We start from the raw sequence: 26427 nt of genomic DNA, 5'->3' as shown, positions 1-26427 counted from the left end.
ATCCTTAAAACTTCGTAAGAAATTTGTAGGCTCTTTTTCTTTTTAATCATAAAATATTTTAAAACAAATATGTGATGTGTGTGTGTTTAGAATGCAAAAGGTTCATACAATCTGAAGAGAAACCACAGTGTGTGTGCGGGCATGCTCAGTCACTCAGTTGTGTCCGACTCCCTGTGACCCCATGGACTGCAGCCCGCCAGGCTCCTCTGTCCACGGAATTCTCCAGGTAAGAATACTGGAGTGGGTTGCCATCTCCTCCTCCAAAGGATCTTCCTGACCCAGGGATCGAACCCTTGTCTCCTGCATTGGCAGGATTCTTTACCACTTAGCCACCTGGGAAGCCCAGAGTATGTATATGCATGTATAAAACAAATGCTGATACTCACCTACCTCTAAGATTAAGTAACATTTCACCATTCTTAAATCTCTTTCTTAAAAACAAACAAAACCACTAAAACTCTATATACCACTAATTCTTGCCCTTCCTTCTATAACCACTTTCCTCAAGTCACTGTGAATCAGTCTCAGGTCTTAAACTTTCACACTAGACGTTTGTATTCATAAATAATAGATGCTGTTATTTAGTGTGAGTTTACTTAAAGGCCTCATATTGTGTGTATCCTTTTCAAACTTGCTTTCCCCCTGAACATTATGTTTTAGAGATTTACATATGTTGATTCACGTGTCATTCATTTTCGTTGTTAAATTTTTTCAGTAAATCAACGTTCTTTCCATTTTTAATGCTATAAAAAGGTATAAAGTCCAATAAATACTCTGCATATCATTGTGTATACTTCCAATTAAAATTCTAATAGAACTTGACAGGCTGGCCCTAAAATTCATAGCAAGGAGTGAAAAAAATAATAGCTGTTTTGGAATAACATGAAGATTAAAAGCAGCTGCCAAATATCCAATCCACAAAATGTGATATTAATAACTGAGTATAAAATTAGATTCCCTTGGGGGAATATATGTATAAAAGAGTAGATATGTGTGTATGTATAACTGATTCACTGTGCTGTACAGCAGAAACTAACACAACACTGTAAAGCAACTATACTCCAATTAAAAAAAACTAGAGCCCTATCTTCATTCTACACACTAAAAAGAAATTCCAGCAGGACTACAATCTAAAATGTAAAAAGCAAAAGTGTAAAGCTTATATAGCTTTGTGGTCTTAATTTAAAAAAAGTATCAGGTATTACAGAGGAAACATAAACCATAAAAAACTGATTATATTAATTTTAAAAAGGTAAAAGAGCCAAGCCACAGGCTGAGAGAGGATACCTTCCAGATATGGAACCACAAAGGAAGAGTATTAAACATATGGAAGGATTAACAAGTCAGTAAGAAAATGACAAATATGAAGCAGAAAATGGGCAAAGATGATGACTGGGTGATTTATGGAAAAAGAAACTTAAACAGCCCAAAAACTGATGAAAAAAGACTTTCAATCAACGAAATAAACCAATGAAATTCTTTAAACTCATCACACTGGGAAAAACAAGTATAGTAACATACAGTGGAGGGAAGATGTAGATAAACAGAGGCATGTTGTTGATCATATACACTGCTGTAATCACACTGGAGAACGATTTGGCCGTTATCTTGTGAGTTAGGAAGAGCGTGCCTCATGACTGAACGAGTCAACTGCAGGGTCTTTACCCTGGAGCAACTCTCCCATGACTATTCTATGAATGAAAATTATTCTTGAAAAAATGTTTCATATAAACATTACCTGCTAGTGGAGAAATTTTGAAAATACATGTTAGTGACAGTCATTCTAGGAATTACAGTAAATATTTCACCCCCTTACCTTCAACAGGAAGCTGAGAGGCAAATTCTGAAGGCAAAGTTAGGAGAGCAAAATCCTGAAGTGCAGCTAGCCAGAGCCTACTCAATGTGCCAACGTCTGCGTGGACTAAGTCAAGCAGCCCATCTGGTGAAATTGACCCGTTTCCAACGCTCTCTTCTGAACAGGCAGGAGTCTTCAAAGATTGTCTGTGGTTTTTATGCCTTTCTACAGCAATTATGTAGACCTGTATAAAGGTTACTTTATAAATAGGAAAATCTTAGACCCACAGGTGCTACAATATTTTTATCTTGCAGACTTACCTTGAACCTGCCTCCTGGACTTGAAATGCACATGATACAAGAAGGTACACAGGTGCAACCACAGACAAAACTGGGGTAGAAAGATCCAAAGCATTATCTTCACCGAGATATGTTAGGGGTAATAATACTTGACAAGGATGCTGCCACACTGCAGTTTACAACCATGACAGCTGTCACTAAATGATCCTGGCACCCTGTTTCACTAAGCCTGGCTATGGCCTTGGCTGCCTGTAGCCATATATTGAAATGGATTACATTTCTGAAATCAAATAAGCTGAAATACTGAATATTTTTTCAATGTTACCACTAAATGACTTACAAAACATTCACCTATATAGACTATGGACACGGACTACAGAATGTTAAAGTATTCAACATAGTACATAATGTGTACTATTCTCTTTATCCATAGCTCTGAAATCCAAAGGCTCTGTAAAATGTAATTTTGTGGGCAACAATCTGGTGACAAAACACAAAAAAATTTATGTGAGGCTGTTTATACAGTGTGACTATTCAAACATTTTCACAGATATATTATAAACTGTTTGATTATAGATTTTACAGTATTATCCCAACATCCTGGAGGGATACATGAAATATGCATCCAAATTTTAAATCCCAATTTATCTGGCTCTAAGGATTTCAAATAATTATGGACCTCAATTACATGGAGCTTGTTGGCTAGTCATTATTTCCACTAAGGAGAGAACAGGAGAATGTATAATGGCTTAAGCAAGAATACAGGGATTCAAATGATTATAAAAAACATTATAAAACAGTAAATTTATAAAATAGGTTACAGAAATTACAGAATATCTGTTTGTTCTATCAAAAGCATATGTTTAAACCATTTAGAGTTGATTGTTAAAGATCATTAAATCCAACTTATTAAGTCTAGGCAGAAATATTTTCTAACTGAAATCTGTCAATACTAAATAATGACAAAAACAGAAACTCAACAATCTTCTGGTTTTAATTAGCCCTACTGTAGAAAACCCTTTCTCACATATTGGCTGCAACACTCAGTTGCAATCTGAGACTATATATATTTCTAACTGAAGTGATACATGAACCAAGACTGGCCAAATATGATAACTGTTGAAGCTGGATAATGAGTTTATATGAGTTCATTACAGTATTCTGTTTACTTCTGTATATATGTAAACGTTTCTATCATAAATTTTTAAAATTATATGGCTTTCTGATTAGAAAAGTAAATAAAGAACAACTAAGTACTTCCCTCTAAGATTTTTTTAATCTTAGGAAATAAATGACTTACTTAATATTCAAAAGTCATTTTATGAAAGAAAGAGCTCTAAGAAATATTAAAGCATGTGTTATAGTTGATAGAATATATGAGCAAACCCACATTTCCAATAATTCAGGTTTCAATAAAAGTTGATTTCCATTGGCTATGATAAAGTCTCTTATGACTGCCCCCTGCTTAAAACAGCAGATAAGACAACAGGAGGGTACTTTAGAATCCTTGGCCAAAATATCAATTAGCATATAAATATATCTAATGTTGAAAGTCTTCAGTTAACCTTAAACACAGACTTACTTGTGTTTTAAATAGCTAATTTCAGTTTATGGCCTAAGACGTTTATTAACAACTTCCAAAATTCTAGTCATAAACTGAGACATACTAACCTCTGCCCAGGCTTTTAGCACAGCTAAGATCTCCATGGTAGAAGCACTTTCATTATATAAGTGACTAAGAGCTTCTTTTCCAACCTGAATTTTTGTTAATGATGCAACAAGCAGCTGATGAACTCTTCGGATGTCGTTAAGGTCACTTACAACTCCACTTGCTATCCAGGCACTGCAAACCTAGTTTTTTAAGAAAATCAAAAATTATATTTAAAAACTATAAACACCCTCTTTGGGAGTTCAGCAGAGTTCACTCATATCTCAGGAATCTGGTCACTTAAATCATCTTGCTATCAAGAAACCCAATGGGATACTGCTGATAATGATAGTCAAAGCCAGCATTTCAAAAGAGAATGAGACAGGGTGCTCAGGGTTGGAGCACTGGGATGACCCTGAGGGATGGGATGGGGAGGGAGGGCGGTTCAGGATGGGGAACACATGTACACCCATGGCTGATTCATGTCAATGTATGGCAAAAACCACTACAATATTATAAAGTAATTAGCCCCCAATTAAATAAATTTTTTAAAAACTCAAAAGAGAATGAAATCTCTTGATTTGAAGAAAGGAAGCTGTGCTAAGTAAATAAAGAGTTTTAGATGTTATTAACATAGAGAAGATAAGCCATGAAAGGCACTACTTGCGTAATTGTCTGGATTGACATTTGAATTATATTTCCAATCTTTATTATTTCATCTTACTATTTTAAAATCAGGGATTAATTGCGCCTCAATAAAGATTTTTATTCTTTTGAAGATATTTTTAACTTTTAAAACAAACATCATTAATAATCCTCCAATGCCAAAAATTTCCTCAGTTATCAGGGGCCATCTATGAAGGTTTTCCTGATTGTCACGATATTTCATGAAAATTTATTTTTCCTTTACTGTCTACTTATTTAGTTCACATTTCCTTTCACAAAAGATTTCAAGTGGCTTATAGCAAGAACACATATAATAAAATGATAAATTAGACTCAGTATAACAGTTAACAAAATTCTATGAATATTGAAGGTACTCAAACATTTCCTAAATACAACTGAATTTGAAAAGTTGAAAGAAATGAGTAAAATCAGTTTTTGCCATTTTGTTTATAATTAATTTAATTCATACCAGTTCTGCTTTTATCTCAGACCATTCAGGGCTGGATATTGAATGCTTGACAACACCATCAAGAAAAGCAACTATTTAAAACTGTATACCATATGGCTCTTAGATATATGAAAAAACACTCAACCTCACTTGGCATACAAATCTAAACTATCCTGAGATACCCTTTTTACTCCATCACAAAATCTTAAGTTTGCCAACTCACACAGCTGCTGAGAAACAGGCACTTGCATAGAGTGCTGGCAGGAGTTTAAAGTGGTTAACTCTTGTAATACACTCTTTAACCCAACAATTCAATTTTGGGGAATTTAGCTCCATACATGCTTGGACCCAGTGAAATGACCCATACAGAAAGACGGTCATTAACTGCAGCACTATCTGTAAGAGCGAAAGACAAAAAAGAGCCCCCATATTTCCATCACTAGACAACTGGTGACATACCCATATACTGGCTTACTATGCAGTTACAAGAAAGAAAAAGTTCTGTAAATTTAAAAGGTGAAGAAAAGGGGCAGCTGAGATTAATGGGTGGGTGGACAACTGTAACATCGAACCTTAGTATTAAACACTATCTGGAGAGCTGCTTCCTAAAGGAGGGTTTACTATTTACCTGACATGCTTTGGCAGTGACGTCAGGTGGTGTCTCTGAGGTGAAGGCTGGTCTAAGTGCCGCTCCTACCTGGCAAGAAATGATATGCTCGTTCAAGCATCAATAAGTAAGATAGCACAAACTCTTTTCTCTTTTTAATGTTATCTTAAAATTATCCCTTTATAATAGGTATTATAAGCACTTTTTGGTTCTGCCAGCCCAGGATGTCTTTCCCTGTTTTGGGGTAAGAGCATCTCAATTCTCCTTTGGGGAACTTTCTCGCCAACTCTTAGCCCATGTGGTTGCTATGGAGCTAACAGTACTGTCTGGCTCCAGGGATCCACACTGGTATAATGAAATCTCTCCTGTAGATGTTTGCTGGAAGTACTCGGAAAGAAGTGCTGTCTTTAAAAGACTAGATGCTAAGAGAGCCATTTTGATACCACTTGGAGAGGGCAAATTTGAAAAAAGAGCCAGTGCAGGAGAAAGCAGAGCCAACTAAGATTCCCCAAAACAATCTTCCTTTTCTGCTTAAGTGAGTGGTAATTTTATTTCTATCATTTGTAATTTTAAGAGGAGTAAAAATATAACAGAGCTCCCCTTAAGCTGGAATATAGTATTTAGACTAATATGTAGTTCTATGTAACTCCCATCCCTTCCTTTTCTCTTTCCCTAAACATACACTGACATTACCTGTTGGGAAGATGTGATGGAGCCTGCTACCAATTGGTGAACTGCTCTGGATTCCCTAATTGCCAGTCAACAGAAGCTGCCTCTGAATCACGAGAGGTATCCTTGCATGACTGCTGAAGGACTACATGTGATGTGTGTGATGTAACATGATGATTTTGTTACCTTCCTTGTTCCTCCTAGGTTGCTCAATGCACCAGGCAAACAAACACCAGTTAAAAAGATTACAGAACCAGTAAAAGAATCTTGAACTCTTTTCTAAGTTCAGGGGAAATAAAGGAGGTTATATCTAGCCTAGGAGTAGTAACCTGAAGATAAAATGCATGTAGCCTAAGTGGAATATGTTAATAATATTAATGATTTGGTGTTATCTTAAGGTTATTTGGATATTCTGTAAAGAATTTCATTATCAAAGCCCTTTATTCCCCATAAATTACCAAGAAGGTTTTTATTACGTGACTTAACTTCTAGCGTTATAAAAGACCTGTTTCATGAATTATTTTACTTGAAGATTTCTTCTTCAAACATATACTGATAGGACTGGTGATATATTAACAGAGATACACACACATTTATGTATTAAGAGGTGACATGCCAATTAGTTTCACAGACTTCTAACCTGGTTGTTTAATAATAAGATTCTCTAATAGAAAGTGCTTACATTGGCTTGATACTGTTCCAGAATCACATGACCTGGAAACTCTGGTTCTGGAATCGCTGCAAATCGCCGAATAACCACTAACAGGGTTTCAAGGCCAGAAAGACGGAGCTGGTCACTATGATCTGTGGCAGCCATAAAAGCCATGCGAATTAAGTCAGCAAGATGTAGCACCAAAAAGTCATCTACAAGATTAAAAAAAGAAAATCTTATTAAGAATATGCTGGAACTAAGATTTATGCTAAGTGCTAATTTTTCCTCCTTTTAATTTCATAAGCTAGACTTTCAAGTACTTTTACAGTTTGACTGTTTGTTACAGACCCTAAAGCTGGATTTACTGCACCAGTGCAAGTACTCAGACACAAACAACCATCCCAAACCAAATACTAATACAGCTTTGAAAAACCAAAGGCAGAATTAGCATCCTTTAGAAGAATGCTAATAGTATTTTCAATAAAAATTTTGTTCAGACTTTCTGATAAAAGTACATTAGAAGGTACTTAGGAGACTTTGGGTTTTGATGAATTACACATTAATCATTCTCTTCATGTCAAGTTGAAGCTAAAAGATAATATTCCTTTAAAGATTTTTTATGTGGTTCTTTATATGGACTATGGGCTTCCCTGTTGGCTCAGATGGTAAAGAATCTGCCTGCAATGCAGGAGACCCAGGTTTGATCCCTGGGTCAGGAAGATCCTCTGGAGAATGGACTGGCAGCCCACTCCAATATTCTTGCCTGGGAAATCCCATGGACAGCGGAGCTTGGTGGGCTGCAGTCCATGGGGTCACAAAGAGTCGGACACAACTGAACACCTAACGCTTTCACTTTCGTATGGACTACATTACCTTACTTTTTTGCATGTGCTGCCACACACACAAAAGATGGGGCATAAAAAAATATTTCTAGCTATAAAACTATAAATGAGAATTCCTTTCATGCCTACAACATATTACTTAGTATAATAATTCTACCGGGGAGAGACATAAAACAATCATTTAACAGTGTTCCAACAATAAAATGTTTACAGGTACAACAAACGTTTACCTAAAAAAAATTTGAGACTAAGTCAAAGAAGTATACTAGTTACAGGTCATACTGAAGAAACCAGCTCATCTTAGTAAGTGCCAATTACAATTTTAATCAAGAGCACAAGAGTCAGTAAGCACACTAATTTTATACCTATCAGTATTAGTGCTCATCACAAATAAGAGACTCAATTTCCAAAACATACTAAGAGCTCATACAACTCAACGACAAAAAGACAAACAACACTATCAAAGAATGGGCAGAAGACCTAAACAGACACCTCTCCAAACTATACATACATACGACCAACAGGCACAGGGAAAGATGCTCAACGCTGCTAATTCTTAGAGAAACACAAATCTGCACTGAGGAACCACTTCATACCAGGCAGAATGGCCATCACTAAAAAGCCTGCAAATATTAATACAAATGTTGCAGAGGGTGTGGAGAAAAGGAATGTACAATTTGGCAAGAATATAAATTGGTACAGCTGCTACATAAAACAATATAGAGGTTCCTTTAAAAACTAAAAGAGCTCCCATATGATCCAGCAATCCTATTCCTGGGCATATATCTAGAGAAAACCATAAACTGAAGATACATGCACCCCTATTTTCATAGCACTGTTTACAACAGCCAAGACATGTAAACAACTAAAAGTCCACTGACAGATGAATGGATCAAGATGTGGTAATATACACAGCAGAGTATTATTCAGCCATCAAAAAGAATGAAATAATGCCATTTGCAGCATCATGGAATCTAAAATATGATACAAATCAACCTATCTACACAACAAAAACAGACTCACTGACATAGAGAACAGACTTGGTTGCCAAGGGGAGTGGAAGTAGCGGGGAGAAGAAATAGGAGTTTGAGATTAACAGAGGCAAACTATTCTCTACAGAACGGATAAACAACAAGGTCCTACTGGACAGCACAGGGAACGATAACTGAACACCCTGTGGTGAACCATAATGGAAAAGAAAATGAAAAAGCACATAAATATATAAATGTGCACATAACTGAGTCACTTTGCTGTACAGAAGAAATTAACACAACACTGTAAATCCACTATACTTCAATAAAACTAAGCAAACGAAAGACAACTAAGAGACGCAATACGTGCTTGCTTGAAAAATAAAAAAGAAATACCTAATTCATAGTCTCAGATGGGGAATAACAACATCTTGCCTTGTGATTCTTTTGTCAGGTAAAGAATATTTATAAGGCATTGAGATATGAGCATTGTGTCTGAATATATGTGTTTAAGTGAATTAAACCATAATCAACATGTATTTAGGTAAAAATAATAAAACTGAACAATAAAAGGTCAAACTGGTCTCACAAGTAGGTTTACTTTACATTGAGATAGACTCAGATGTTTTCAAGGTAATATCCATGGAACCAAAATAATCTATGAGCAAAATAGCTATATTTTGCTATATTTAATAGTTCTATAAAAATAAAATTTAAGAAAATAAAACTTGGGAATGCACATACTTTCCAAGAACGTGACCATTCTCTATAAACTTAATGTATCACATTATGTCCACTAAACAAAAGTGAATGCTGATTTAAGCATTCAGTTCAATCATTAAGAATGCATTTGAACATTAGAAATGTACTGCAGGCACAGAGCGCCTCTATGTGTACCATTTGGTCTTGTCATTGTTAAGCCACTTACTTCTTGAATCCTTCTTTTTCATTTCCTGCGCTAAAGCAACATCAAAATGTGCGCTGTGTCCATTTTCACACTGGTTGATTATCCTACAGACACATTCAGCAGCGAAGACTCTTGTGGCCCATCGGGGATTGGTGAAAGGGTGAGGTCTGCCATCATTTCTGTTGGTCAGAACCGAAGCGTCATCCCCTTTATCTCCTTCCTCTTCTTGCATTGTATCCACACAGGTTACGCTTGCAAAATCTTTTATCAAGGGAGAAAAACACACATAGTTTCAACTGGAAGATACACTTATAAAGAGACACAAATGACCTTAAGTACAGATCATACTGTTCATCAATCATACATCTTTTAACGATGTAAAATAATCATGTCTAATGACTACTGGTAACAGTGCTTACCTCGAGAAACGCTAAAAAACTATTCTTAAAAAATGATGAAGCCATTAAATTATATTTAAAGTGAAAGACTGAATATGATACTAGAATAATTATCAATCCGCTGTATGAAGATGGATATACTCAAGGAAGCACAGCATTCTGTGGTAGGGAGTATGGTGGACAGAACTAGATATGTTAACACTGGGCCCTTGAATGAATTTAAGAAGGTTCCTGAATCCACAAAAATGTCCAAAAAACACTTTCCTCAGGATAGACCCATTGGTATATTTACAATCACAAATTATCCAGATGACTAGCTGCTATCTATGGGGTCACACAGAGTCAGACACGACTGAAGTGACTTAGCAGCAGCAGCAGCAGCAGCAACAGAGCCAGTAATTAAGGAATTATTTGCCTTTAATATTATACTGCTGCTGCTGCTAAGTCACTTCAGTCGAGTCCGACTCTGTGTGACCCCATAGACGGCAGCTCACCAGGCTCCCCCATCCCTGGGATTCTCCAGGCAAGAACACTGGAGTGGGTTGCCATTTCCTTCTCCAAAGCATGAAAGTGAAAAGTGAAAGGGAAGTTGCTCAGTCGTGTCTGACTCTTCATGACCCCATGGACTGTAGCCCACCAGGCTCCTCCATCCGTGGGATTTTCCAGGCAAGAGTACTAATTGCTGACTTATTAACTATTTAACTCAACTTAAAATGCAACTTATAACATAAACCAACTTGTTTTTCTTAAATTATCTTTTATGTCAACATTTTTTGAGTGTGATACAACAGATAGCAAAGATGTTATAAAGTTAAGGCAAACCCGTCTTAAAACATCAATGGAGACTGAAGACATCAATAGAGACTGAAATTTATGTTTTTCGAATAAAAAGGGGTAGAGGTAAACGACAAAGGATAAAAAGAATAAACACTGAAGTAAATTGAGTATTAAGTTCACATAGTGACTATAAAACTTTAAAGAAGATAGGTCACCAATCTATGCACTTGTAGTTTTTCTTTTGAAGAAGTCCTTTTAAGTTCTTTCTTCTGGGGACAGAAGAAAACATCAAGAAAGGAAAACATGTACAACATAATGGTGGAAAGACAAGTGTCAGTAACTGAAAGATAGGAGTACCAACAAGAACAAAGGTGGACAGAGAAGAATACTAAAAAAAAAAAGCCAGATTTTACAGTACCTTTCTTCCTTTGAGACCAGAGCTACATTAATTATAAGGCTTAAGTAACTGAGTTGAGAGCTACTGAAATATAATGAAAAGTTAGATGTTAAAGTCATGCAGGCTAAGGCTTGAATATGTGTGTGTCTTTGGGAAAATTACTTATCCTTTGCACGCCCTGTTTTCCCTTGTGTAAAATGGAACACTACTGCCTACTCATAAGATGGTTAAAAGAGGAAATGATACATAGTATGTACAGTATTTGGAACAGAAATGGTTCCTATCTTCTTTCTTTCTCACTCACTGTCTCTCTTAGTCCAAAGATACAAATTTTAAAGACTCTAACACAATTATAAGAGGAAAAAAAAGTAAGCTTTAAGTGCTGGACTTAAAGACTAGCATTAGAATCTTCACTTAAAGAAAAGCAACAGTTTTACCCCAAATATCCAAATTAATAAATTATCACTAGCAGACAATTTTATATAACACTTTTACTTTCAGTTTTATTATGTTGGCTGGTAATCACCAGTACTTACCAGCTGATGCAGCAAGTACATCTTTACAAAGCTTTAACCAAAAGGAGAGTTTATCCACTGCCATAGATGTGAGCATATGATTTAAAGTCTCTTTGATGTCATGGCATAATTTCTGATCTGTCTCTTTGTCAAGTAAGGTCAGTAAGGCCCCTTCAAGGCCCACTTCTCTGATGTTAGCATCTGACAAGAAGAAAATCGATGATCTAAGTAATATAGAAAACAAAACTGCCATATGAGAAGCACACACATTCAGTGGTTATTAAAAATATTACATGCAAATACACTCTAAAGAACTGGTCCACGTACGGCACCCTCAGTCTACTGAGGTCTGTTTTAGTTCACAACTAAAGTTTGATTATTATTCACAACACTGCCAAGTTATTTTTTATACAATGTCATTAAAAGATAAATCTTTGAGTTTACTAATATGTTTTCCTTATCAGGTAAACATTTTAACCCAATTAGCATGCAATACTTCTAAAAATTTATAGTGTTTCTTGGAATGATTATTTTATCTTCTCTTTAAAGTAAATTCAAATAAATAATCATAATTAAGCATTACTTATTCTTGTATAAAGGCTTTAAATTTATTAACATGAGAGTAAAACTGAGAACAACTATTAAATGGAGAAGAGTGTTTAATTACTACAACTAAGCTACAGTGGATCTAAGAATACTATTGAATTAATATAAATTACTACACAATATTCTCACTGCAAAGTAATACATCATTTCAAAAAAGAAATATAAGCCTTGATCTAGTATCTATTTCCTCTAACTCTGGAAACATAAAAAGAACAAGTACATTTTCTTATGAGGATTTAACTCATTTGGCAATTATGAAAGCATTTAGTTTCTAAAGATTATGCTACTATTAGACTATTTAAAAGAAGAGTTATCTTTTAAAGATCTTTTAGTGATCTTTTAGTTATCTTTTAAAGATCAGAAGGAGGTGGTAGGAATGTTTCTGATCACGGGTCTAAAAGTTAGAACAGCCCAATGTAACGTATGAGTCATGATTGGATCCTAAATTTGGGGGTGGGGTGTGGGCATGAGGGGGGGAAACGAATTTATAAAGGACATTTTTTTTTTTTTAATATACAGGAAATTTACGTGAGAACTACAAATTCTATGAAAATACTAAATGATTTTACTAGGTTTGGAAATAACGTGTGGTCAAGCAGGAGCATGTCCTTCTTGAAAGATGCAGATAAGTATTTAGGGGTAAAGAGTCATGATGCCTGCAACCTGCTTTCAGATGGTTTGGCAAGAGGCTTATGTGTTATACTGAGAGATACACAAAGTCAATGTTACAAACATACGAAGTAGGTGAGTCTATGTGTTCACTTGCATATTTCTTCCTACTTTTCCATGGTTTGAAAAATTATAAAAATTTTAATAAGGAATTATATAACGAATCCTTTACTATCTTACCCACATAGCTTATTCAATAATTATATACCAGCATATTACCATAATAAATCCTAAAGCAACAAATATAATTTCAGCAGTTAATATAAGTTAAAGGTCACTATGGGGAGAATACCATACATGGTTAGAAGATTACAATTTCTCTGGTTAATTGATCACAGAATAATCTACAAACAAGTTCTTCAACCTATTTGATGACTAGTATACAAGTTCAGCAATGCTGATAGAGTAAGTCAGAGCCAAGGTTTTAATATAATAATAAAACTAAGTTAAAGAGCACAGAGTAACAGTAAAACACATTATGGATCTGACAGCTTTAGATATTGGAAAGCTCTGTGAAGTCTGAGACTTTCTAAAAATGTGATAGAAATTTCAGTTCAGTTCAGTTCAGTCGCTCAGTCGTGTCTGACTCTTTGTGACCCCATGAACCACAGCACGCCAGGCCTCCCTGTCCATCACCAACTCCCGGAGTTTACCCAAACTCATGTCCATTGAGTCAGTGATGCCATCTAACCATCTCATCCTCTGTCGTCCCTTTCTCCTCCCGCCTTCAATCTTTCCCAGCATCAGGGTCTTTTCAAATGAGTCAGCTCTTCGCATTAGGTGGCCAAAGTATTGGAGTTTCAGCTTCAACATCAGTCCTTCCAATGAACACCCAGGACTGATCTCCTTTAGGATGGACTGGTTGGATCTCCTTACAGTCCAAGGGACTCTCAAGAGTCTTCTCCAACACCACAGTTCAAAAGCATCAATTCTTTGATGCTCAGCTTTCTTTATAGTCCAACTCTCACATCTATACATGACTACTGGAAAAACCATAGCCTTGACTAGATGGACCTCTTTGGACAAAGTAATGTCTCTGCTTTTTAATATGCTATCTAGGTTGATCATAACTTTCCTTCTAAGCGTATTTTAATTTCATGGCTGCAATCACCATCTGCAGTGATTTTGGAGCCCAGAAAAATAAAGTCTGACCTGTTTCCCCATCTATTTGCCATGAAGTAATGGGACTAGATGCCATGATCTTAAGTTTTCTGAATGTTGAGCTTTAAGCCAACTTTTTCACTCTCCACTTTCACTGTCATCAAGAGGCTCTTTAGTTCCTCTTCACTTTCTGCCATAAGGGTGGTATCATCTGTATATCTGAGGTTATTGATATTTCTCCCAGCAATCTTGATTCCAGCTTGTGTTTCTTCCAGCCCAGCATTTATCATGATGTACTCTGCATAGAAGTTAAATAAGCAGGGTGACAATATACAGCCTCGACATACTCCTTTTCCTATTTGTAACCAGTCTGTTGTTCCATGTCCAGCTCTAACTGTTGCTTCCTGACCTGCATGTAGGTTTCTCAAGAGGCATGTCAGGTGGTCTGGTATTACCAACTCTTTCAGAATTTTCCACAGTTTATTGATCCACACAGTCAAAGGCTTTTGCATAGTCCATAAAGCTGACCTCTTCCAGCCACTGCTGAGTTTTCCAAATTTGCTGACATATTGAGTGCGCACTTTCACAGCATCATCTTTTAGGATTCGAAATAGCTCAACTGGAGTTCCATCACCTCCACTCGCTTTGTTCGTAGTGCTACTTCCTAAGGCCCACTTGATTTCACATTCCAGGATTTCTGACTCTAGGTGAGTGATCACACCATTGTGATAATCTGGGTCGTGAAGATCTTTTTTGTATAGTTCTTCTGTGTATTCTTGCCACCTCTTCTTAATATCTTCTGCTTCTGTTAGGTCCATACCATTTCTGTCCTTTATTGAGCACTTTGGAAACTATATATTTTAAAAGTATAAGACATTATCATTTCTATTTTTGTAGTCTGAATTTATACACATGTTTGTGTTAGTTATATGATTTTAAAATGAAGAGATACACTTAAAACCTTACTGGCTAAGAAGTCCTTTAATTCAGCTCTAAAACATAGAAGGCGCAAAGAAATCCTTTAATTTGAAGCAGATTCATCTATGAGAAATTTTATTCAATTAGATTTGAGGGGAAGAAAGGCACATAGCATAAATGACTTCAGGCCTAAATGCAATTTCAATCCATTGTAAAAAAACTGGTCCAAAACCAACAGCTCTCAGACGTCAGTACATACTACCGTTAGTGGAGGATAAGGAACAGATCACTGGGCGCTACTCCCCCATTTCTGGCTTAGACTTGGGATGGAGCCCAAGAATTTGCATTTCTAACAAATTCCCAGGTGAGTTGGATGTTGCTGCTGTGGGGAGCCTGTTTGAAAACCACTGCTTTAAACCAGTAAAATCACTGGTTGGAATGATAACTGTTTAGCAACCGTCACTTATAGCACATTTAAGATATTATATACTAACTTTTAAATTTCCCTTTAAAAACTCATGTCTCTAGAGAAGCTTTAGGATTAAAATAATCATCTGAGCTGGAGATAATACTGATAAAGAGAATTACCCAGAGTCAGTTCTTCTCTGCTGTTCTTAGCAAGCATAACAGCGTGCTCTGAAACTTCAGCTGCTTCTCTCTGAACAAGCTGACATAAACAAGCCAGTACTGCTCGTCTCAGTAACAAATAGGGACTACAGAGATTCACCTGAAAAATACCATTTGGGAAGTAAAGGAACCGAAATTCTTGGTGACATTCAAAAAGTCTAACAGATTACTCACTGGACCCCTCCTGATTCATTAGATATACAGAGATTTCTTCAACTATCTTAGCACGTATTTTTTACTAAATAACTTAGAAATAGCTTAAGGAGTAATACATGTACTTATTATGCAATATTCATAAACAAACCCAAGCAAAAGTCTCTTGACAATGTTAGAAGACATAAAATGTATATGAGTAAAACAGTTTTGAGAGACAAAGGGATACCACTGAAAAAGAATTTATTTGCAGCTTATACACTACTGTATATACAAGTGCTCATGGAACCATATACTGTTATGTTTTATGTGGAACTATATACTATTACATTTTATGAATCTCCAAGTTTATATAAATCTATATGAGCACTGTAGCATAGTGATTAAAATGGAGGCTCTAGAGTCAGACTGTCTCAGTTTGGGTCCTATATCCATGACTTACTAGCTATGTGACCACGGGCAAATTATTTAAATTCTCTGTGCCTCAGTTTCCTCATTTATTATATGAAAATAACACTACCCTATCTCACAGGGCTGCTGTAAAGTCAACACAAAGAAACATGCAAAGGTGCTTAGCACAGTACCTGGCAAATAGTAAGTATGCGCAATTAAACATTAGCTATAGCTATTATTAATGCAGCCTCTATCAATAGTTTATGCAGATGCCATAGAGAGTAAGTAAATGCATTTTCAAATAAAGGCAGAAAGAGTTTTAACTCAGAAAACATATTCACCAAAAGTGCTCTCTAGAGACATTATAGATAGCAAATTTTATACATGCATATCTACTTATATGTGGATATACATATATGTACACAGATATCTAAATATCTTCATGATAGAGAATATTTCTTCTCGAATGACAGACTCAATACATATTCTTTTTACTGAGAAGTATTTAAACAATGTAAATCTCAATAAGCTGCATCTACTGAGGGTAAATGATAGTACAAATGGTGATATACCTTAAATGAGTAATTAAAACAAGTCAAAGGTGATTTCATAAGTAGAATAAAGCCTAGAGATTTTAAAATTTATTTCATTCCAACTATGAAAATAAAGACCAGTTTGGTGTGGCTTATGACAATAAATGTCTTCAACAGTGATTTTCCAAGCGGCATTTGAGAATTAATGGCATAATTCTTATAAGCGCCTTTAGATCTGGCTTTATGTGGGAAAGGCATGACTGAGGCAGGTGAGTCTGCCAAAAAGAGCAGAGGCACACTTCTGAGAAAAGCGTAGGCAGTGGTGGGGGGTTCTGGCACATGACCCTATGCAGAGGGCTAAACCCTTAATTTTATCATGAGCTAAAAGACAAAGTCTGTAAATATACTATCAGTGAAATATATGGATGAGGTCTGCTTTATAAATATGTTCTATTATACCCTCGAGTACATGTCATGGACAGTGGAAAGACAGGAATGTCATTCACAAAGTTTCAAGGTTATGTCATTCTAGTCATGTTTAAGAACTTTGCTGTTAGAAACTCGTACACAGGCTAACAGAGAACTTAAAATGTAAAAAGATTAAGTTTATTCATGCCCAAGATTAAGGCTGTATTTAACAACAATAGCAAAGAAGCACTCTAAAGACAATTTTAAAGAAAAGTTAATGAATCTACTAGCTGTATTAACTGGAGCATATACAAGCATATAATTCAAGGCAGGTGCAGCATTTATTCAGGCTGGTCATACAATCTTTTAGAAAAAGCATGCTCAAAAGTACTCTACTTATTCAGTAGAAAAAATATTAAGGACTGTCACACAAAACAAAATGGGACGCTTAGTATCTCCATGTCATTCTCCAGCATTTATATTAGGAAGAACAGAGCGGGTTAAGGCAAACAATCAAGCAGGCAAAATACAGAAATTAAAATCAAACTATATGTTCAATTCCTTTCTGAAATGAATATATTAAATCAAAATGATGCAAAATTAAATGCAAAGAGTGAGTGCACCAGCTGGAGAAGGTTAGGGAGGATTTGTTTACGCTGGTATTAAGTTAACACCATGTAACATGCCACACACACTGGACTTTGCATTAATGGTTAGCTTAAACAGGGAGATGCAGAGGAAAAGAAGAACATCTACAACCAAAAGGGCCGGGGGCGGGTGGACACAAAGAAACAGCACTGCAAACCTCAAATAAAGTTAGGAATCGGGGGTCAGGGACCTACCAACACAGAATTATCCAACAAGATCTCCTGCACAAAAACAAACGACAGACTGGTCATGACAAAAACCAAAAGATAAACACCAGGATGACTCTGACAACAGTCAGCTAAGCATTAAAATATACATGTTGATAGAGCTATCATTCAAATTGGCTTAGCTTCAGCTTTAAAGATAGGCCATAAATACTTCATTTTCCAACTTAAAACATGAGTTGAGCTAAGATTTTAAAAACAGTCAACTCAAGATATAGATAACAAAAATACAGTAATTTCAAAATGCACATTTGTTTAATTAGGTTTTCCTTTGGAATCTTTCATCAAGCCTTAGTAATAAAACCAGATCAAGTAGACATCAGTGTGAAAGGAGTGATCTGGATTACCTTCACATGAACAGGTGTCCCATAAGAGACAAAGTTAATCGTTTACCTCATCACAAGTTATAGATTTTTTTACTCTTGGAAGCCAAGTTTTAAAACTGTGAGTAGTGAGAATTGCAAGTGTAGCTAAGGCCAAGTTCAGAATGGAAGTTAAATAGCATGCAGTTAGAAGAAAATCCTTTATAGTAAGATTCTTTCCTAATGATTAAATGTATTCTGAATATTCAGAGAGTTTCAGTTAATATGAAAACACTTCATGCTAAATAATTAATTTCTATGAAGAAAAGAAAACCTGAACATAAAGTTATTAATAGGAAAGCAGAAGCAATTTTATTATTACAGGGCATACTTTAAAATATAATAAATTTAGGATAAAAGCTTTACTAACCAAAATTTTAAGTTACAAAATTAACACACTATAGTTTAATTTCTGTATTAAAAAGATTATTTTATAGCTTAAGTATTATGAGTAACATGAATAAGATCTGTAATTGTTGCTTCTGATTTTCTCAGTGGCTCTAAATGTACCTAAAAGAAAAAATCTGAGAACAGTGTCTATTCTTCTTTGTATATAACCTTCTTAGTCTGGGAAAACAAAAGAGTAATGAATGCAATCAGAATTAATTCATTAGGAATTAGTTATGCTCTTTATTTCTCAATAAACTCTACTTAATGAATAAATTCATGTATTAGTTAAAGAAGAAATTTTAAATGGTTATTAATGGAAATTTTCTACTATGATTCAAGAAGAAAAAAAGGGTAGTATTGATATATTTAAATGGAGAGCAGAAAGTTAGGTCAACTTGCAGAGGAGTGGGTTAACTTTCAATAATTAATGTTGGCAATGGTTCTTCAAATATAAAGAGCAATATTACTGGGAAAAGTTGCTGAATGATAAAGGTAATATTCTTTTCCAGGAGGTGCTATATTCTCTAATAAATGTTTAATACAGATAGAAACCGAAGTTTCTATCAGGAAAGTCAGTCATCTTCTCTCCTTAAGAGTCTTAGATAATTATGACTATGAAAATCAATATGAAGATAAATAAAATTCTACATCTAAGTTATATGTTAAGAAAACAAAAACAACTACAATTTACTGAGTGGTTATTAAGTGTCGAGGACCCATGCCTTTACAGGTGGCATCTTGTGTAACCCTTGTGTTTTACAGACAGGAAAGATGAGGCTGGGGGAGGTTATGGGCCATCCCTAAGGCCACAGAGCTAGGAGCGAGCAGAGTTACGAGGTATCCATAACTACCAAGTAAACATGAAATACTGAAATGAGGACTGGAGAAGGAGTTCAGAAAGCTGGTTCTAGACTCAAAGCTACTAATACCTAGATATATTACCTTGGGCAAAATATTTCACTTTTTGCTCTTTATACTTTTATTGAGAATGTTGGTTTTAATAATGTTTGCGGTTCTTTCAAGGTTTGAAATGCTGCATATTTTGTCTCAAGTTTGAAAATGACAGGTCTTGTCTACAGTGATGATTCTCAACTATCATGTTACTAAGGGGAGGGTGCTGTAAACATCACAAGGGCAGAAAAAGTTGAAAATCAATGGTCTTAAGTTTTAACTCCAACTGTAACTTTTTCAGGCAAGTCCAGATAGAAACTGGTGATGCTCACAGTAAATCTTAAAACCACTGATGATCATGAACCACCTAATCAGAACACTGTATTGATCACCTTCACCTTTCTATGTTCATTAGACACACTGTTAGAACCCAGATGTTGAAGCATACACTGCTAGAATATTCAGGAAAAATATTTCATCTGGGATGAAAATAACTTTATATGTAAGTTTGGAAAACAGGAAAAAGAAGAAGTAGGAAAAAAATTGCTATTGCCACATAAATATTTCCATGTCCTACAGCATTTATACAGTACCTGGGATGTTAGCACTCAGTATTAATGAATCAATATTCCAAATACTAAGTTTAACATTAATGGAAGGGAAAGTGAATAAATATATGAGCAGTTTAAGATACGATTATATGAAGTTACCCCACACCCTCCCCCAAAAAGACTAAAATTGAGGGAAAATAACTATTGTATATGGTCGAGAGATTAACAAATAAATTTAAATTTCCAATAAAAGAAACTAACGACATATGCAGTTTTATACTCACACAGAGACAGCTGACCAGGCTAGACAAGTTGACATGTCGTGGAGCGAACATATGAAGCTGCTGAAGGCAAGAGATGGCCTGAGCTTGGACAAGGCAGTCTGGGTTATCTTGCATCACTGCACAACCCAGCAGACAGGAACTTCTTAGGGTAGAAACAGAAGTGCTGTTACCTAAGATGAAAGCAGAAAGCTTTAAATCGGCCTAGAAAATCATTACCCTTGAAACACATATTACTGGGCTTAAAATTTCTTTTTTTCCTCTAATTTTAAACTTGAGGTTCTGTGAAGTAAATTTCTTCTTCAGAAGGAGGGATAATCCAGGTTATAAGTTTTTAGATAATGTTAGTTATTTTTAGTCTGAAAGGTTCATGGCAACACAAATCATTAGGCAAAGAACTGAAGACTGCAGTTCACATCAAATTTTCATGAAAAGTAGAGTTAGAAATTGCTAATAATAACCCTGCTCGTATTAGTTGAGGGTTGCTTTTATATATTAAAATCATGTATTTTGCATTTGAATAGATCAGAATAACTGAGTTTTGGGGCTTAGTCATTCATATCTTATAAGAGATAAGAGGTTTTGAAACTATTCCTTTTTATGTTTGTCATTTAACTTGTTAAGGAAAGTATTTTTAAGACATTATCCTTCTAAATATGGTCCGCATCTTTACAAGATAAGAGAAATCTGACTGGCATTTATTTTAACAAAATATACTGAGCATTTACTGTGTGCCAATTACAAGGGTTTTGCGACTCTTCTCTTATTTGACAGAAGAGGAAACTAAAGCTTAGAGACGTGAAAGTTTTCCCAAGTCATCCAACTAACTAATGGTTGGTGAAGCTTAAATTTCTATGTTTTTTTTTTTTCTATTATGTCATCACTAAGAAGTCAGTCTTCCCAAGATTATTCTCAATATTCTGCCCATATTTTTGAAAGAACATTCTGCTAAACTTCACTTTACTGAGAAGTGTTTGAGTCAATGAGAGAAACTTTTCATTTTTATGCATATATTTTTATGTAAAATATCACAAAAGCAGCTATAAATACCTTGTAGCTCTGGACCCAATGTAGTAATAAGGGCATTCAAACAGCGACCTAGACTTTGGTGAACTTCAGCATGAGTAGAAGGCACATTTAACAGCAACATCATAATAAGAGAAAGGGTTGGTTCTGCATGTGTATAATAGAGTGGGCCGGCAGAATCAATTATCAATGAGAGAGAATGCAGTGCCCAGGTCTGTGAAGACAGAGAAAAACAGTTAAAAATGTTATAGCAGCATTAAGAAACACAAAACACTACGAACTGTTCTTTTGTTGAAACGAGTGATAAAGTAGTATCACAGTCAAGTGTGTGTTATTACTAACTTGGAGAGAGAAACAAGGAACTTCAGGAGTTGAAGAAAAAAATTTAAATACCAGTAAAAAAACAACCGAGAGACAAATGTCCAATTTAGAATGGCATACATGGATACAGGGGCTTCCCAGATGGCGCTGGTGGTAAAGAATCTGACTGCCAATGCAGGAGACACAAGAGATGAGGGTTCCATCCCTGGGTCAGGCAGATCCCCTGGAGAAGGTAAGGGCAACCCACTTCAGTATTCTTGTCCAGACAATCCCATGGACAGAGGAACGTAGAGGGCTGCAGTCCACAGCATCTCAAAGAGTCGGACACAGCTGAAGCGACTTAGCTAGCACGCACACATATGGATATATCTCAGAACTGAGAATTCCAGAATCGTGTTTGGTTCTTTAGCTAACAGCTTGAACTAAATCTAGTGTGTTGAAAATTGTTTACTGCTTAATCTATATAGCGAATAAAAATTCAAATTTTTAAAAGATTCAACAGTATCTCAACTACAGGAAATAATACAAATCTCTTGGAACACAATGTTGAAGAAAGCCAAACATAAAAAAGTATATACTGTATGGTTCCACTGACATGAAGTATAAAATCAGGCAACACCAATATCACTGATAATCAGTGAAGTTGGATGGTGGGTTTAACAGGTTCCTTATAGCATGTTCTCTACTTTTATGTATGCTTGAACTTCCTATAACAACAAGTATCTAAAAAGTTCTCCCTTTAGGAAATCAACTAAGAAAGTTTTACCCCACTTATCAACAAATATGTAAAAAAAGCTTATAGTATTTTTAAATGGTAAAATGATGAGCTCCCATTAGGTGAGAAATGGCAGCAATCAAGAAGAGTCAGACTGATGACATTGGATGCCACAGAAAGAAAAATCTAATAATCAACAAAAGAGACTCAATAGAAAAGGAGTCTGTTCAGAATAGACTTTTTGAAGGGGAAGAGGAGAAATATAATAAATAGAAGCAAAAAGTACTGTATTAAAGGAATAAAGAAAGGATGGAATACCTTATAAATCAACTCAAGTAACAGATGATGTGAAAAAAACTATTAGTGATATGGTAATTCAAAGAATGAGACCCATGTTAGATGCTGAAGTTTGACAAGGTGGTGGTTAAACTGGATCTTACAGTACTAAAAAATGTGGATTATAAAATAGGAATAGAAAGAAGAGCAATAGGAAAAACCCCAGCACAGATATGAGAATGACGTGTGGGAGGAAAGCAGGAAGATCATCTTAGGAGAAGATCAGTACTTTGAGTTAATAACCAAAAAAGCTTCTGAGTCAGTTGACGGGACTTCAATGAGGAGTTGATTGAAGAAGCAATAAGCAGTATCCCCAGCTTTTTGGTTGGGAAGTGGCAAGATGAAAATTTCCCAGGCAAAGACTTCTGGCTTCATATCTAGGTAGAGTTGTAAAGAACCTAAAAATAAAGTGACCAGGTAGGAGGCTACTATAGTAATTGAAAGTCTGAAAGTGAAGTCGCTCAGTCGTGTCTGACTCTTTGCGACCCCATAGACTGTAGCCTACCAGGCTCCTCTGTCCATGGGATTTTCCAGGCAACAGTACTGGAGTGAATTGCCATTTCCTTCTCCAGGGGATCTTCCCAACCCAGGGCTCGAACCCAGGTCTCCCACATGGTAGACAGACGCTTTACCATCTGAGCCACCAGGGAAGTCCACTATAGTAATCAGGGTCACACAAGGGGGACAGAGATACAATAAGGGGACCAGAAGAGCAGGAAGCACAACAATCATTCAAGATGTGATTAAGATCTCAGGAGAATGATGACTGGCAGAAATGAATAAGTTATGTAAAATAATATGGTAAAGTGGTTAAGAACATGAGTTTAAAGTCCGTGACTTATGTTCTTCACCTGACTCCACGATATATTAGTGGTTGTAAGTGTGAGCAAGTAACTTAGGTTCCATAAGCCTCAGTTTTCTTTCTATATAATGGGAATATACATCCTAGATAACTGTGAAGATTAAATACATTAATATGTTTAGAAAAATGTAATACAATGCCTGGTCCCTGTTAAGTTCCACAAGATAGTAGATGTTATTTTAAGATAGAAGGCAGATCAATTTTCAGAAAATGATACTGAATTTGACTTTAGGTATTGAGTATGAAGTAAAGATAGTGATATGTGAATTTTAAAAACCCACTGAGGTTAACAACAGTTTTAATTTTATTATGGAGCAAGAATTATTATATAAATTAGTAATGGTCAATACAACATAATGGGCATTATCTACAAATCAATCGTGTACTCACCTGCACATCAGGTGAGGTACTGTCCTGAGACAAAGTATAAAGGATTCCAACACAAGAATTCAAATGTTGAGAACTTATTCCTCCTAAGTACCTATGTAGGGATCCCAAAGCCAATGAGTGTCCTGTTCTGGTAACTGCATCCCTTGCTGATTTCAGTCTGTGATTATGGAAACAAAAATAAATGATAATTACTGCAATAGACCAATGCATGCACAGTCACTTAGGGAAACTTTTTATATAAAGAGCTGCAAAATTCAGAAATACATTTACAGTTAACTGATACAAAAAAATTCTGAAATAACTTGAAAGGTATCTTGAAAAGAAAAATATTTTAAATAAAAATGTCTTCACATATGTGATGCAACTACTGAGGCCCACACACCTGAGAGCCCATGCTCTGCAACAAGAGAAGCCACTGCAATGAGAAAACCACACATCACATCTAGAGAGTAGCCCCCGCGTGCCGCAGCTAGAGAAAGCCCACACACAGCAATGAAGATCCAGCACAGCCAAGAATACATAAAAAAAAATTTTAGATGTCATCACATTATTAATAATAATTATTTAAATATAAACAATTTCAATGTCTTTCAGAAATACACACTAAATTCATATGGCATGCATTATTACCTTATCATTAAGTTATATTTTTAAAACTCTCACTGCAGAGATACTAATTCCATATAGAGTTCCAGCTCAAGAACTTTGATTTAAAATGAAATAAAGTAAGAGAACTTATTATTCATCCAGAGTTTTCACTGTATTCTAGTTTACACACTTTATATTGGGTCCTTTTATCCTCTCAGGAATCGTGAGATTCTTACTATTATCAGTTCCTTTTCACAAATGAGGAAATCAAAACGACTGAGTCATTTTGGCCAAAGAACTCTTACGAAGTAACCAACTATTAAATGGAAGAGTTGGAATTAGAACCAAGTTAGCAATCTGACAAGAGATATAGAGTTCATAACCAAATCAAGACATACATACTCAGGAGACTAGAAGGTCAAAGTGCCTTCTGCATTACTAGCACAGCTACTAACTTTATATACATATATAACTAATATAACCATGAGCATCTGCAGTTGTTTTATTTTTTCATACTACTTTCATATTTATTTTCTCATTCACCTTAACATTCTTAGCAGGCAGGGCATCATTAATAAACTTCTATTTGAAACAGAGAAAAACAGGTTAAGATGATTAAACAACCAGCTCATGGTTACAAAGCTGGTAGGAATGAACATACAGTTTATGTTTCCTGATCTGCAGCCTTTTTTCTTTCCAGTAGATTGTTTTACTACCTATCATCTATATTTTATATGATGAAACTCCCTAAGTTTCTTACTCCCAGAGTCTATTGGTGGCCTATTACATCACTCATATAGACAGTGATCTTTCTCATATAAAAACAACCAAAGTAAAAATACTAATAATAGTTTTATGTTCTAAGAAAAGCAGTCGAAGGCAGCGGGGGTGGGGGTGGGGGTTCCACTTTAACCCTAACCCTAACCCTAGCTGAGCTTTTGAAATATGGTGTTGGAGAAGACTCTTCAGAGTCTCTTGGACTTCAAGGAGATCAAAGCAGTCAATCCTAAAGGAAATCAACCCTGAATATTCATTGAAAGGGCTGATGCTGATGCTGAAGCTGAAGCTTTAATACTTTGGCCACCTGATGTGAAGAGCTGAATCATTAGAAAAGACCCAAATGCTAGGAAAGACTGAAGGCAAGAGGAGAAGGGGATGACACAGGATGAGATGGTTGGATGGCATCTCCGACTCTATGGACAACAGTCTGAGCAAGCTCAGGGATATAGTGAAGGACAGGGAAGTCTGGTGTGCTGCAGTCCATGGGGTCGCAAAGAGTCAGACACGACTGAGTGACTGAACAACAACAAAATACGCCTTTCTCAGTTTTTTAAAGTTATAATCAGAAGTTTCATAAGTTCCAACAAGCTATACACAGTTTTGACACATATCTCATGAGTATTAAGTAAGAAATTCACTTACTTGTCAAAGCTAACTTGAGCTAATGCAGCAGTAAAAGCTCCATCATCAACTACTTGGGCTAATCTAGCCCATGCCTCTGCAGCTGCACATCTCAAGAGGGGGCTGGGACTTTCTAAGGCTCCCATCACCAATGCAAGGACAGGTCTTCTCACTTCTTCTGGACCCAAATGTCCCTTAGAGCCAGCCACATACTGAAACATGTAAAAAACAATCCAAACTTACAACTGTAGTAAATTCTCTTATCCAGTTTGGAATATATATTCTGGTTAACCAAATATGTTCATATTCAGTGATTACTACTTAAAAAAAAAAAATCAAAACACCAGAAACACACACTGACATACAAATGTAATTTTTCTCATGAAGTACTTTAGAATTTCAAGCCTCCAGGCAAACAATATGGTGATCAATTATCACTGTA

The 26427-nt window shown here is 35.8% G+C and overlaps 1 protein-coding gene across 21 annotated transcripts in view; it reads right to left on the bottom strand.

Moving 5' to 3' along the window:
* Positions 1-26427, bottom strand: part of HEATR5A (HEAT repeat containing 5A) — a 103727-nt gene that overhangs the window by 16186 nt on the left and 61114 nt on the right. For 11 of the 21 annotated variants that reach the window (XM_086363737.1, XM_086363740.1, XM_086363736.1 and 8 more), the window contains 12 exons: positions 26007-26197; positions 23997-24153; positions 21397-21586; positions 20350-20519; positions 17842-17868; positions 15474-15612; positions 11613-11792; positions 9526-9765; positions 6815-6996; positions 5485-5553; positions 3766-3945; positions 1817-2039 (listed from right to left, as the gene is read on the bottom strand). In XM_086363737.1, coding sequence (XP_086219863.1) covers positions 1817-2039; positions 3766-3945; positions 5485-5553; positions 6815-6996; positions 9526-9765; positions 11613-11792; positions 15474-15612; positions 17842-17868; positions 20350-20519; positions 21397-21586; positions 23997-24153; positions 26007-26197 — 1948 coding nt within the window. Of the gene's footprint in view, positions 1-1816; positions 2040-3765; positions 3946-5484; positions 5554-6814; positions 6997-9525; positions 9766-11612; positions 11816-15473; positions 15613-17841; positions 17869-20349; positions 20520-21396; positions 21587-23996; positions 24154-26006; positions 26198-26427 lie in introns of those variants that run through there. The other 10 variants (XM_086363746.1, XM_086363748.1, XM_086363749.1 and 7 more) reach the window with 6 other exon arrangements.

The sequence above is a fragment of the Bos grunniens genome, chromosome 21 (genome assembly GCF_055505025.1).
Source record: "Bos grunniens cultivar Pamir isolate PY7600 chromosome 21, Bosgru_T2T1.0, whole genome shotgun sequence".
Lineage (NCBI taxonomy): Eukaryota > Metazoa > Chordata > Mammalia > Artiodactyla > Bovidae > Bos > Bos grunniens.
This window is presented reverse-complemented; position numbering and strand designations above follow the sequence as displayed.